Source organism: Chiloscyllium punctatum, chromosome 45 (genome assembly GCF_047496795.1).
Source record: "Chiloscyllium punctatum isolate Juve2018m chromosome 45, sChiPun1.3, whole genome shotgun sequence".
NCBI classification, from domain to species: domain Eukaryota; kingdom Metazoa; phylum Chordata; class Chondrichthyes; order Orectolobiformes; family Hemiscylliidae; genus Chiloscyllium; species Chiloscyllium punctatum.
The window spans coordinates 6,026,846-6,042,621 of NC_092783.1; the positions used below are offsets into that span (position 1 = coordinate 6,026,846).

General features: G+C 38.7%; 1 protein-coding gene across 1 annotated transcript in view; it reads right to left on the minus strand.

The window, feature by feature from the left end:
* Nucleotides 1-15,776, minus strand: part of LOC140467132 (ADP-ribosylation factor-like protein 8A) — a 49,747-nt gene that overhangs the window by 22,179 nt on the left and 11,792 nt on the right. Inside the window, exon 2 of the mRNA XM_072563202.1 lies at nucleotides 1,512-1,592. Within this exon, the coding sequence (XP_072419303.1) occupies nucleotides 1,512-1,592 (81 nt within the window). The remainder of the gene's footprint in view (nucleotides 1-1,511; nucleotides 1,593-15,776) is intronic.

Genomic DNA, 15,776 nt, shown 5'->3' on the forward strand with positions numbered 1-15,776 from the left:
ATAGCAATGCCTCGCAAGATTCTGAAATCCAATTTAACTTCAATTGTAAGATTATGCCCTGATTCATTACTTTAACTATCAATCAGCTTCTCTTATTCCCCAGTGAGTCACAGTTAGTATTGTCCAACCTCTGAGCCGGAAGAACCAAATCCAAGTCTCAGCTGGTCTAGAACTATGTTGTAACATGCCTGAACTAGGTAATTAAAAATATTGCCCATTCCCCAAAGTATATCAAAATAAGATAGAACTAGTAAAGCAATTTGAATGTCTGGCTAGTGCATCTATTATCACCCTCCAGTGATTAACTATTATCCCAAATTATGTATTTAAGAAAATCACAAAATCTACTGACATCTTTTAAGCTGTTATTCACTACTGGGGAGTCATCACTGCTCATTATAGCTTTAGTTATCATTTCACTGCGTTTTGTAGCTTATCACTGCAATATCAAAATATTCTGTGATCTGCTTTGCTCAGTTGCTTGCAGTCAAGGTATATATGCTATCACATCCTTGTGAATGATACCTTCAATTCACTGCCTCAGATCTTGCTTAATTGATGTAAACCCACCATTAAGTCAAACAAGTCTCAATGTCTGTGTTAGAGGCCACCTGTTTAATGCATTTCCACCTTCCAATTATGGATGTTTGGAACAAGTTACTTTAAAATAAGGAAACAATATTAAAGGAAATATAGAAAACTACAAAGTACTAATGCATAAATCACAAAGTAGGTCCTACATAAATAAAACAGTGTACAAAATAAGTGCACAATCAATACTGTATAAAATAACAGATACCCTTAAACTTTCAAACATATAGTTTCAACTATTAAAACCTAGAATAATTATACTACCCACAAAACCAATCACACATTGTGACAAAAGTTAAATCATTTAGCAAAGGCAGCCATTGCTTTTGTAACTAAAACATTACAAATTAAAAACATAGAACACAGCCGTGATCTTTCTTTCCTCCGCTGATGATAGATTTTAAGAAACAACTTAATGATTGAGGAAAATCACATTCACCCATTCAACCAAAGCAATTGTTACTTCCATTTTGTTTAAATACTGCTAGAGTGACACTGAACAGTCACATTACTAAAGTCCTACATTGATTATAATTTAAAAATAGGAATGTAATAGTAAATTCATGAGTTAATAATAGCTGAAATCAAGCTAAGTATGAACATAATTTCCCTACAGCCTCTACCAGAATACACTTACCAATCAGCATTGTCATCTTAGAGGATAAGTTTTACTCTTGAATTGACATTTTTGCAAAACCCCCTGATGAATGCAAGACAAAACGTTTGACAAAATCTGTCCTTTTTTAGCAATACCAAGATTTTATATTAATAAATCGCTGAAATTTGCAATATTAAATACTTTAACTGAAAATTGGAAAATGCACGAGTTAGGATATTTCAGGTTATTTTTATCTTTCATATTTTGTCTAATCAAGCCACTACAAACAAAGTACACTGGAAAATCAGAAGGAGCCGCATACCTTGATGGTAACATTTCCTTTGGTAATTTTTCTCATGTTGAATCCGACTGTTGGTATCATGTCTTCACTGAATTGTCCAGACTGTTGGCACAAAAAAAAAATGAAATGAAATGAAATAGACTTACCACAGAAAATAATTAAATATACTACAATACTTCACAGGTCTGCTCAAAAAGCAGCACTGCTTCATATTTATCTTTCTTATTCATTAACATGGTGGGTGACTTCTATCAGATTTCCAAATAAAATGTCTGAACACCACTCGCCAACAGTATGCACAAAAGATATGAAAAATGTTGCACCACTTTCTTCAAAAAAAAGATTTGTTTACATCAAGGCCTCGATTACACCAGCATAGATATCTGCATATTTCAGATTCACAAAAAGACAAATACTGGAAATAAATGGATATATGGAATTTAGCTTTTAAAAAAGTTTCTAGTGAAACAAAAAAAAATGAAAGCAACGTAAAGCACTGCTATCAGTAGGAGTTACCTAATGCACTTCAGAAAATTTCCTTTCCATTAATTGTTAATGTGCAGAACTTACAAATTGTTGACATTTATTGAATTTGGCAATCAGAGATATCTGGGGAAACCAGAAGTGGAGCACTCATTCTTGTCAAATATTGCAGTCAGATTAATTTTCCAGAACAGAGACAGCTGATTGGAGGAGTGTGGAGGGAGCAAAAGGAAAAGTAAAAATTGTATTCACATGTTTCATATTCACTGTATGAAAACTACAAAACCAGTATTTGTCTGAATTCTGATTATAACAACATGAAGAACAAAATAATTCCAGTGAAAAACATTCAATTTGTTTATCTTCTGTTCACAGCATTTTTATTTTATTGTTTTCACAGGATGTGGATATTGCTGGCTGGCCAGCCTTTTACTGCCCATTACTAATTGCCATTGAGTTTGTGTTGGATTTGTTCTTATTTACAATGTACCAAAATATTTGGGCTTAGACACTACTGAACATCTCTGACATTTTCTAATCATGAATTGTGAAAAACTGAAAGAAGAATATCTTGATGGGCAGGCAGCTAGGCCATCCAATTCAAGTCAGAAAATACAAAGTCGGAATTTGCGTTACAAGCCAAGATAGCAGAACTACATCAGCCTTTCTTGCTCTATATTTGCAAAATACTAAAATTAAAACATTCAAAGATTCTCAAAATTGATTCCAAATGGTTCCTAGCCAGGCTTTTGAATAACTTTAAACAAAAACAGAAATTGCTAGAAAATCTTGAGGTCTGGCAGCATCCATGAAGAAAAATCAGAGATAATATTTCAGGCCCAGTGATTCTTTGTCAGAAAAAAAAATCTAATGAATATCAACGATCTAAGTTCTGCTGCCAGAGAGCAAGAGTTAGAATTATGAAAATAACTGAATTTGTATGTCAAAGAGCGGATAGGATTTTAAAAAAAGGTCTTCGAGGACATGGGATTTCGGGGTAGTAGATAGTTTCTGTTGTTCAGGAACACAGAAACAAGGCGGCATATCTGAGAAAGCTTGAAAACAATTAAAGGAGTTTGTTAATTGGTCTTTACAGAATATGGTTACAATTTGCATTTCTGGCCACAATAATTATAGTTCAGACCATAAAAACTTAACGAATGGCTTTCTTTTTAAATAAAAAGGTCCAATAAACGGTATTGAGAAAAGGAGTTTCAGATTCAAATAATGACTCAATTGCGAGGGGGTAGAATTTGCAGACTTGATAGAATTGAATTACCTCAAGTTTATGCCTTATCATTCCAAGAACCCAAGCAAATTGTCATTTCTTGCATCCATAAAGTATGTTCTTTTACAACAGATCTCTCAAAATCAACGATGCCTTATATATTCCTAAGTTTCATGTATCCTTGTCGCCATGTGATTTCATTAACTAGATTCGCAAAGATCATAGTAGTAATGCACACTAATTTATAATAAGCTTTACAAGACAGTATATTTCAGAAGCAGGTATTGTATCATATGAAACCTTGGTTTGATATAAAAGACCATCTGGAAAAAGAATACATCAGAATGCTGAAGGCATGAACTGACAGCATTAGTGCAGCACTGGGAGCAACAAAATCATATTGAGTCAGTTTAGCGACTGGCTTCATTGGTAACATTTACTGAGGCACTAGAGTTAGAAGGTCACTAGTCTGACATCACTCTGAAGATTTTCACATCCCAAGAGTTGAACAACAAATACTAAAAACTACTATGCGATGTACAAGATGCCTAAGTGTACTCTAAATAAATATTACATCCAATAGAAAATCCTTAGAAGATATTTATTTATTTTACAACTCTAAATTAGAAAATCAGTTTTCCTTCAACTAATACCAGCACAAGCAACGAAAAAGTAACTCAAGACAAAAGTGAAGTCGACTTTAGCTTACATGAATGAAATCAATGGGCTACCACTGAAGTTGTATCATTTTATTTGTGTCAGTCGAAGAAATTATCGATATTTCACCTTTCTTGCAAAATAGGTTACATGATTGATGGTCTCAAGAGGTTATGAATACATTGCAACAAAAGCTGTATGTAATGATCATTTTGGAAATTTAGATTTTAAAGTACAGGCAAATGAAGTTTTTCAGCTCTGTGAAGACAGCTTTTTTTTTTGAAAAAAAGTCAAAGTCAATTAGAAGAGTAATTTGAAGACATGACTTCCAAAAAGAGCAAGTGTCTAGCATGAGATCCATACTGTCAACGGAAGAAGTTGAGTTTTATGATAAGGACCCTGATACTTTTCAGATTAATTCAGAAGAATCGGGTTTCAGTGCAGAAGGACAACTACATCCTAGAAGGGCAGTTTGTTACTTTGTAGAATTTCCAGGTGAAAGCAACTTGCAGAAATGTCCAATCTGTCTGAACAGTAAAAGAATCCAAGCCCTCCGAACCTGAAAGAAGTCTCTAGGTCATCAAAACTGAATTGGTTGAATAAGGAATCATATGTTAAGACGGAAGTAATACTTCGCTGGAGTTCACAAAGCTGTACGCAGCATGAAAACAGACCCTGCGGTCCAACTCATCCATGCCATCCAGAAATCCTAAATTAATCTTGCCCCCAAGGCCATCATTTGGCCCATATCTGTCTAAACCTTTCCTAATCATATACCCAATAAGATGCCTTTTAAATGATGTAATCGTATCAGCCGCCACCAATTCCTCTGGCAGCTCATTTCATACAGAGACTACCCTCTGCATGAACAAGTTGCCCTTTCGTCCCTTTTAAATCTTCTCCCAACCCACCCCCACAGCTTAAATCTATGTCCTCTAGTTTTGGACCCCGACACACTGGGGAAAGGACTCTGGGTATTCACCACATCCATACCCCTCTTAAATTTTATAAATCTCTAAGATCACCCCTCATCCTCCGACACTTGAGGGAAAAGAGCCTCAGCCTATTCAGCCTTTCCCCTATTATGCAAACCCTCCAAACCTGGCAACATTCTTGTAAATCTTTTCTGAATCCTTTCAAGTTTCACAACGTCCTTCCTTTAGCAGGGAGACCAGAACTGAACTCAGTATTCCAAGTGGTTTAACCAATGTCCTGTACAATCACAGCAAAAGGATATGGTCACTAAGAAAAATACAAAAGTAAAGAGTGATCTTATGATTAAATCTTTTCAAACTATTTTTATTTCTTTTGTTTTATAAACTTGTAACTTTTGTTAAAAGAATACTGACAATCTCATGTGAATATGTTCAGTGACTAAACCACCATGGGTAATCAAACTCCAAAACAAAAAAAGAAATAAAAACTTATGATCTTTCAAGCAAAGTTTCACTCTGGGATTCGATTAGTCCAGTATTATCAGCAGCTGGGGTCATAACTTCAGGAGAAATACAATCCCCAGATTAGTGCAGATTTGTTTTCAAATTCAAAGAATGCATTTGATCATTTGAAGCAGCGGGTGAAAGTATCCTAGGCAAAAAAACCATCTGCTCAAGGAATCAGATTTGGGTTCACCCCATTTTTGACCATTGTAAGCCAGAGATCTTGCTGTATAGGAACTAAAGAAAGGAACAACTGTTCTACTTTAATACAATATATCAGAAAGATGGTTTGCAATTTCAAAAACCTAAAAGAACCAAATAGTGAACATTTCCCACTTGAGTATGCATAAGATACACAGTTGTTGATATTTATCATCACTGCTTTAAATAGAGCCAGAGATGTACAGCAAGGAAACAGACCCTTCAGCCCAACTTGTCCAGACATGCTGATCAGACATCCTAACCAAAGCTAGTCCTATTTGCCAACACTCGACCCATATTCCTCTGAACTCTTCCTGTTCATATACCCACCTTTTAAATGTTATAATTGTATCAGCCTCCTCTGGCAGCTCATTCCATGCATGCACCACCCTCTGCGTGAAAAAGTTGCCCCTTTAGGTCCCTTTTAAAGGTTTCCCTGCTCACCATAAACCCATGCCCCCTAATTTTAGAATCCCCTATCTTGGGGAAAAGACCTTGAATATTCACATTATCCATGCCCCTTAAGATTTTATAAACCTCCATAAGATCACCCCTCAGCCTCTGATGCTTCAGGCAAAATAACCCCAGCCTGTTCAGCTTCTCCCTATAACTCAATCCTTCCAACACTGGCAACACCCGTGCAAAATCTTTTCTGAACCCTTTCAAATCTCACAACACCTCCGCTAAAATATGTTCTAACAGTCATTAAAATTACTAAATATTCAATTATTTTGCATGTGAATGGATAAACTTTATTACCAGACAGGTACAAGTCTACTGATAATTTAAAACTGAATTATCTAACGCAGCTAGAATCATACAACATAAATAACTTGAAGTAGTCATTACTTTAAAAATGAATATGATGACTCAAATGATTTTATTGGACATTACAGTGAAAAATAATTAAGGTACTTTTTTGTAAGTCCAGTGAACTAAGTTTATCTCGAAGGTAACCGTGCCATGAAAGTCCCAAGTTTAATTACTAATAAAGCAAAAAGGTGTACATTACTTATAAACTTTACAGTACTGTACTGTCAGTACTTTGTAGAGACTCATTCAGATGTTTTTCACTGACAGAACAAATGGAAATGCAAACATTGCTAACAGTATCTGTCTGCTTCTCCCTGCAGAAAAAACTGATATTTACTTATACCTGACAACACTCAACAAAATGTGGAAAAGGAAACCAAGACTATATCAAATAAATAGATGCACCATTTGTACAACAAGGTGAAGCATTAATAAGTGTGATATACGTAGATTAGAGAATTAACATCTGTTGGATCAAAATAAACAAAAGTTAATTTCATTTGCTTCGCTCAGTTTTAAATTCACCAAGAACTACAATTGTGTAAGAAGCCTTGATACAGAACTATTGTTCATGTATTATAACATGCTGATTCAGAAGCTTTTGACAAATCAATAAAAGCTAGAGCATGGGCATAAAATTAAAAGTGCAAATGGAATATTGACATGCATCTCAAGTGGCTTAGCATAAAAAGGGGGAAGTTATGTGTTCTGTACATCCCTGCCAGCAGCTCATCATTTAGTGCTGAACAGTTTTTTATACAGCACTCAAAAAGTAGTAAAGCATCTCAAGAACTTCTCAGAGGCATAAAACAAAATATGACATGCGTCACATAAGGATGTATCAGGACAGATGCCCAAGGCCTGGATTAGGAGGTAGATTTCTTTAAGGATTGCCTACAAGGAAGAAAAAGAATTGGTGAGTATCTATCATCAACTGACCTAAAAGTCCATCTGGTTAACAAGCGTGCTAACACTAATCTTCATTTTCCTAACTACCATCACTTCTGAGGAACGTTAACTCTAATTTCTCTTCACAGATGCTGTCAGACCTGCTGAGCTTTTCCAGCAATTTCTGTTTTTATTTTTTACACTACCATCCTTATCTGGTCCCAGTACACGTGACTCCAGATCTAAAGTAATACGGTTGACTCTTAACAGCTGCCTGAATTGTTCAGCCATTTCAGTCAACTAAAGAGCAATTTGGGATAGCTAATAAATGCCTGTCCACATCCCATGAAAGAATAGAGAAAATAAAATTTCCTTAAGGTTAGAAGACCGAGTGGTAATTTAACTAGAGCTTATAAAATTTCAAAAGAACAGATGCAGAGAAACTACTTTCACTGGTGGGAAATCCGGAACAACTGGCATAAAGATTAAACGTTAGATCATTTGGGGAGAAAACACTTCTTCCACACAAAAAAGTGGTCTTCAAAAGGCTCAGAATACAAGTTATTAGAAATTTTCAGGACTGAGATCAATGAATTTTTGGTAGGTATAGATCTCAAATGGATAAGGTAGGTTGTGGTACAGATTAATCACAATGTAGTTGCATACCAGCAGCTGTTCCAGGAACTTAATTTTCTCATGTCAACACTCAATTTCCCAAATGCTCAACTTGCTTGCCTCCTACTTTTCACCTGCATAAAATTCATTTGTTCTAAACCATGGCCACACATTCTGTGCGAAGCTTGATCCAACTCAGCTGTCATACTTGTATTCACTGACAATATATAGAGTGCTCTTGCACATTTCAAATCACTTCATGACTTAATCTAAATCTGTAACAGTACAAGGCTAGATGAGATTCCCAACTCCTTATTTTATAATCTTCCAACCTGTTAAATTTTGTAAATTTCCCTCACCGCACTACCTTCAATGCATCATTTCCAGTCCTGGGCCCCACTATCTACTCCTTAAATTACCTTTTCTTTTCCACTTCTATCTGCCCAGAATTACTGTCTCAGATCTCTAAAGTTGGATCACCTCTTAATGCTTACATCTTCTCTGAATAATCCTTTCACTCCATGTTTATCTTTACTCTGTTCCCCCGTTTCAAAGCATCTTGGCAACGTTAAAAATTTACTACATAAATGCAAATTTTCAAGATAGACAATATGCTCAAATGAACATGGATGATAGCACTTTCTTATTATATTTTTATTATGCATTTCCCACAATTATCTTTGGGGCTAACCTTTAAAGCTCTTGCACTGACTTTAATTACAAACACATTGTGACAATAGAAAAAGATGAAACTGAAACACAACCAAATTAAGTTTTCTGCATTGCTTAAATGGTTCAAAGATCTTCATTTCCATCAGGCAGTCTCAAGGAAAATTACTTTCACATATCTGATAGCAATGCTTTCCACGTCATTAAAACTCTACAGGTTTGATTGTCGACAATAATGGAGAAAGGCAGTAGTAGTAGTAGTAGAAAAATTGTCATGGATGTAGGTTATGATGGTCATACATCCAACTGACTGGAAAAGGACAGGAAGATGACATGACAAATCATTTGTCCTCTCTCATGATCTGGGGAGTAAATATCTGTGAAGAACTGTAATGCATTTGTGTGCATTTCAATCAACTTGGATTGAAGCATTTACATCATGGAACTAATGGAAAATAGAAGCTTTAGAGGAAGTGTGGCACTTTTTTTTAAAAAAAATAGCTTAATTTGTTCCAGGAGAACGGTTTCCACAAACGCATTATCAATTAATTCAGGCTTTGGAATTTCCTCTCAGTAAATACTTTATTACAGTTAAAATCATAACATCAGCACATGCATTATGGCATTTCATGAACTGTCTGGTTTTAGAAACTGAAATGGTTAATTTGCACTAAATAGAAAACTGCATACATTTATACACACCTGTTTCCAGTGGACAAAAATGGAAAAAATAAAATGAAATATTAAACCGTCTAGTTCAATAGAAATAAGAACAAAGTCATTCAGTTTCACTATTTCTAAATTGCCCTTACTAAACTGCAAATCGGGTGACCAAAATGTTACATAATTTAGAGAGCAAAACAGGGAACTCAAAGACAGAAGACACTGATCGTTGTGTTCAGACTGTGCTTAATTCAACCGTGACCTGAAAAAGTCTCCTCGGTCCATAACCTGTTAGTATGTCAATCCAGTTCCAAATGGATATGAGTTTTGTAGCATAAAACCCTCCTTAATTTTCTACTATGGGGCAGCCTTATCAAGAGCATTGGTGTGACAAGTGATAAATATTCTGATAACGTAGCTGGCTGGGACATACTCATGGACATTGTAGAGGCAGCATTACTGCACAGCTGGTCATTCTATATCTGACCTTTGACCCGAACATTGTGTTTCTAGCCACTATAAAAGTCTACAAAACTGTCGCAATTGTGGTTCAGTCAAGAAAACAAATAAGTGAAATTCAAAAATTTGTCAAAATACTAATCTCTTTTGGCATTATCACAAAATTTAGTAAATTGCAGTGATGGACACTTTTTTTTACAAACACCAAATCCTCTTGGAAAAAGCAACTTGGCAGAATGATTATAGATTTGGTCCTTAAAACAAATTGGTAGGGAGTTTCAAGTTACATGACACTACAGTAAATTGCTGGTCATTACGGATCTGTCAGCTGTGGAAGCAATTTAAAGTGATGGATTACAAGGAAGCTTGCAACAAAACATACTGCACAGTATGAAAGCACACCAGCTCATGGCATCTTTGCTATAGTATTTTGATAACTGCAAATCAATAAATCAAGCAGTAACTCTAAAATGATATAGCTTTTCAAGTTATCAGAACTCTCAAAAAGCAACCTTCATTTTTTTAATGAATTAACTTTTCTGCTCAAAACTTAATGCAAAAACATTATTTTAACTGATCAATGACCAACGGACCTTAGAGAGCACTTAGGTCTGTATTCCCATGTCACCAGTCAGCAAACTTAATATTGAGATATTTAGTTTAAACAGATGACACATAACTTAAAACTCATATGGCTTTAGGGATCAGCCCTTCTGCAATTAAGCAAAAAGGATGCAGGAAGTGAAGAGTGAATAAAAAATGAAGGATAGATCCTCAGCAGACAACAAAAAAGCAAAACTCATGGAGGTGGAAAAGGAGAGACCTAGAATGCGATGCTTTCTTGCTAACACATGCAGCAGATAAAGACTACATGGTAATCATACACAGATGTATACATTTTACAACACTAATTCTATTAGCATTTTTCATGCTTGCAGGTGCCTCTGGACACTCAATTTTGAAGTCAACATTTCGCCATTTCCATATCTGAAGTGTTAATTAAATAGAAATTCCAAACATCCAAAATATATTTATCATAAGGTCAATAATTTGCTGAAAGAGTCTTTATTTTGGCATGAAGAATATAATAAACAAGGGAAACCATGAGGATGAAAATTTCAAATTCCGTGCTGTGATTAAATGGTTTGTTTTAAAAATTTAGGCTACAAACATACAATTAAAAATACAGAACAAGAATCACATTCAGGTTGCAAAACATGCACTCTTGCCCTCTAACTTGTAAGATATTTGTCATCAAATTTGAACAGGTAATAGAGTGACACGATTAAAAGAATGAAAGATTAAATATATATTCTTTGACATTTAAATCTGAAGATGGAAAAGGAGGAATGACTGACAAACAATACTGATGAATTACCTAAAGAGAAATAAAGAAGGTAAAAGAAAGATTGGATAGATGAAAAAACTGAAAACAGTTCAACTTTGAAAACATCTGGGATCAACTTACTCCCCAACTCTTTCTAGGTTCCAACGTTAGGTAGTATTATAATAACAGAAATCTTGCTTGCAAGTATCAGCACTATGTACTTGGTATATACAAAACGTAGCTGAGATGTTTAGCGATGCAAACTATTTGTAAGTGGAAGTGATGTGTAATGAACCTAATTAATACAGTAAATGCAAAAGCAGCAATGTCCAGAATCTAATTAAGAAGTTGGTGATGAATTTAATAGGCAGTCTCTTAAATAATCCAAAAACTTCCTAATTACAAACATATACTTTATTCATAAAAATCTACAAGTACATACATAAGGTCCTAAATCAGTCTGTAGTCTTTGCTGAGAATAAGCAAACACAATGAAATTTGACATTTCTCAGAGCTTCCCTGCAGTTGCAACTGGAAAGGCATTTTCTACTCATGCAGGAAACTATTTACACTCATTTTGAAGCAAAGAGAGGTCTGAGAACTTAACTGAACCTCATTACACTTTAGCAGAGAGACCTTAGAAAGTGGTCTTTCCCCACTACGCCTTGGTAGCAACTGCCCTGAGCTTTAGCTGGTCCCTCAGCACATAGTCCTAGACCTTGGAATGCACCAGACTGCAACAGTCAAGGTCCACTTTTCACGTTGGAAGACCAACAAGTTTTGGGCAGACCAAAGAGTGTCTTTCACCAAGACGATACACATCCAGGCTTAGTCAATATTTGTGTCTGTGCGTGTCCCAGGGAATAACAGCACAAAGTCCTGTACCATGGAGCTGCTTGAGATGATCCTCAACAAAAAAACATTGCATCTCTCTCCAAACCTTCTTTTGTGAAGGTCCATCCTGAAGGAGAGGCGCAACAGTCACTTCAGCTACTTTTTGAGGGCAGCATGCGGTGGCAGACAGAGTCAGGCAACTATGAAGGATCTGATGGATGGTGCACTTCTTACCATCAGCCGAGCTATGTTTTGATGTTTGTTAGAAAGTTTTGACAATGAGGCATTCTGCCAAATGATTTGACAATTTGCTCAGGACTGCTCCGATAGGATCAACTATTCTTTTTTGAATTGATCAACTTGTCGTCAAAAAATTTTCCTTTCCAAATTTCTCCACGGAGGACGGGCAATAGAGAACACTCCAACTACTTGGAGCATTCCACAGCTACAAGCCAGACTCATCTTTGTAACACCAGGTCGGGTAGAATACTTGGCATTTGCGTAGCAAGGGTCTACACACAGCTTGATGTAGCCGCACACAAAGGTGGCTGTCAGGATAAAGGCCACATTGGGTACATGTTACACCCCCCCCCTCCCAAAGAGTTCCTAATACCCGATGACCAGGTTTTTACCTGCAAGAGGAGGAGTGATGCTGCTCTGATCTGGTCAATTTCAGCCTCATCTTGGCAATATACTCCTCCAAAGTTCAACGCACACCCTGCCCCCTCCAAACTATACTCACAGCACTTTCAAGTAATGTGACCTGATGCTGAAACAGACAAAGGATTTGTTGGCCATTCCCAAAGTACATGGCCTTGCTCTGTCTTGATTTATCAAGACTCTCAAGGCTAATCTGAACTGGTCACAGATACTCATGAGTCTGTGCACTGATGCCGGGTCAGAGCAGAAAATGGCAACATCACCCATATACAGGGAAGCTATGACCCACTGACCTCCACTGCCTGGAGATCCCCCACTCAAAGCTCGCAACGTTCCTGATGGATTCAGCAAAGGATCTATGCAACAGAAATAAAATCAGGAGTGGGCAGCCCTGCATGACTTCAGATCCCACGAGGAGGTTGAACAGTTCATCCACTTTACTAACACCTTCCACCCCGACCTCAAATTTACCTGGACTGTCTCAGACTCCTCCCTTCCCTTCCTAGACCTCTCCATTTCTATCTCGGGCGACTGACTCAACATAGACATGTACTACAAACCAACCAACTCCCATAATACCTAGATTGCACTGCCTCCCACCCTGCCCCCCGTAAAAACGCCATCCCATATTTCCAATTCATTCGCCTCTGCCGCATCTGCTCCCAGGAGAACCAATGCCAATACCGAACAACCCAAATGGCCTCCTTCTTCAAAGACCGCAATTTCCCCTCCAACGTGGTCGACGATACTCTCCACCGCATCTCCTCCACTTCCTGCACCTCTGCCCTTGAACCCCGCCCCTCCAATCGTCACCAGGACAGAACCCCACTGGGCCTCACCTTCCATCCCACCAACCTCCGGATACATCGTATCATCCTCCGTCATTTCCGCCACCTCCAAACAGACCCCACCACCAGGGATATATTTCCCTCCCCGCCCCTATCAGCGTTCCGGAGAGACCACTCCCTCCGTGACTCCCTTGTCAGGTTCACATCCCCCACCAACACAACCTCCACAAGATGTGCAAAATTAGCACCCACACCTTCCCCATCACCTCCCTCTAAGGCGCCAATAGATCCTTCCATATCCGTCACAAATTCACCTGCACCTCCACACACATCATCATTTACTGTATCCGCTGCACCCGATGTGGTCTCCTCTACATTGGGGAAACAGGCCGCCTACGTGCGGAATGTTTCAGGAACACCTCTGGGACACTCGCACCAACCAACCCAACCGCCCCGTGGCTGAACACTTTAACTCCCCCTCTCACTCCATCAAGGACATGCAGGTCCTTGGCCTCCTCCATCGCCAGACCCTGGCCACACGACACTTGGAGGAACCCTCCAACCACACGGGATGAAGGTAGATTTCTCCAGCTTCCTCATTTCCCCTCCCCCAAATTTATCTCAGTCCCAACCCCCAGATTCAGCACCGTCCTCTTGACCTGCAATCATCTTCCCAACCTCTCTGCCCCCACCCCCTCTCCGGCCTATCACCCTCACCTCCTTCCACCTATCGTATTCCCAGTGCCCCTCCCCAAATTCCCCCCCCACCACCTTTTTTCTTAGCCCACTTGGCACACCAGCCTCATTCCTGAAGAAGGGCTTCTGCCCAAAACATCAATTCTCCTGCTCCTCGGATGCTGCCTGGTCTGCTGCACTTTTCCAGCACTTTTCAATTCAGATCAGATTGGGAAAGTTTCTAATTCCTATCCATTGACTCAGAATTTCTACAGATGTTGGTGTAGAGTAGTCAGATCCAATTGTGCTTTCCCTCCACAAAGCCCATTTTGGACAACATGTCTCTTCCCCCCCCCCCGCCAATGTATGCATGCAATATTCTGCCAAAGGCCTTCTCCTGAGCTAGGCTGATGTGGCAGGTGCCCACCCTATGTCCTGCACCTCAGTGATCATATCCCGGAGGAGCATGAGGCTCTCAAATATCTGCCTGCCTGGCACAACACAGATATGATCAAGGTGAAACATCGACCCCAGAGTAGCCTTGACCCAGGTGGAAAGACAAATGGCTGGGAGGCAGTGCTGTCTGTGTGCAGCGTGTCATACAAGGCATAAAAGGATTTGCAATCCTCAGTGTGCCAGACTGAAATGACATTACTGAGCAATTATGTTTTTTCACAGAGCTCTACTTGTGCACCTTCTGTCCACATGAGCATGTTTCATCCTACTCCATGAAGTGGAACCTAGACCAAAAGATCATCTTGGATGCCTTTGAGACATGGTGCAAGTCTTGCTGGTTCTTTACTTCCTGAAGATCCTCCTAGACATCAAGTGCCATTGTCTGCAGCAAAGTTAGTTCTGCATGCTATTCTGCAGTTTGGACCGATCTCCCCCCATCTCTGTCTTATCTTGAGAATGGAGAACGCCTTAATGTACTCCTTGACCAATCCACTAGAGGCCCTGACATTTCATAGTTCCCCAACCTTTGTAATCCTTTTTGAGTTCCTCAATGTACTCGGTGGAGGGGAGGTGGAGGGGAGGAGGAGGGGGGGTGGCGGGCAACAGCTTCATGATCAGCCTCCCCATTCCCTTGCTGACCCATTGATCATTCTGTAGGTGGCAGTTGGCCAGCAGGCGGCAGCGATAAGAGAAGAACACCAATTTGACACTGGTGGACCTAACCAAGAATGTTTGGGATACAAACAAGAAATCTATTATGACAACATGGGTAAATCCTCCATTTCTGTTCCAGCAGGAGGAAGAGTGGGAGCTCCAACCAAGAAGGACTCTCGTATGTTGTAAAGGTAAGGCTTTTCAATTTATATTTCTTGTGTATCATGTGATTGGTTAAAAATTTAGTTGGTTAATTGAATAAGACCATAGCAGAGAAGTACTAGAAATTATTTAATACATAAATTGTAAAAGTTAATTAAATGAGTAGTTATGGCTGGACTGGTGATGTGCTGTAGCTATATGATGTAGGAGCTGGCTGATCCCATTGTGAACAGCAGTGACCACATCTGCAGCAAGTATTGGTTGCTGGAAGAACTCCAGATCAGAATTGATGATCTGGATTATGAGCTTCAAACTCAACAGCACCTCTGGGAGAGGGAGAGTTACCTGGACACTTAGCTTCAGGAGGCAGTCAGACTCGATAGATTAAGTAATTCAAATTCAGTAAGTGTTCAGGGACAACAGGGAGTGACTGTAAGTGAGGCAGATAGGGAGATTCTGAGTTCAGGAGTGCAGGAGCCTAAGCTTTGTCCAATAGATATGAGATTCTTGCTCCCGGTATGGATGAGGGAAAGGGATGTGGACAGGATGAACCAGCTGACCACGGAACCATGGTGCAGAAGGCGATTCAAGAGGGGGAGCAAAGAGACAAGTAGT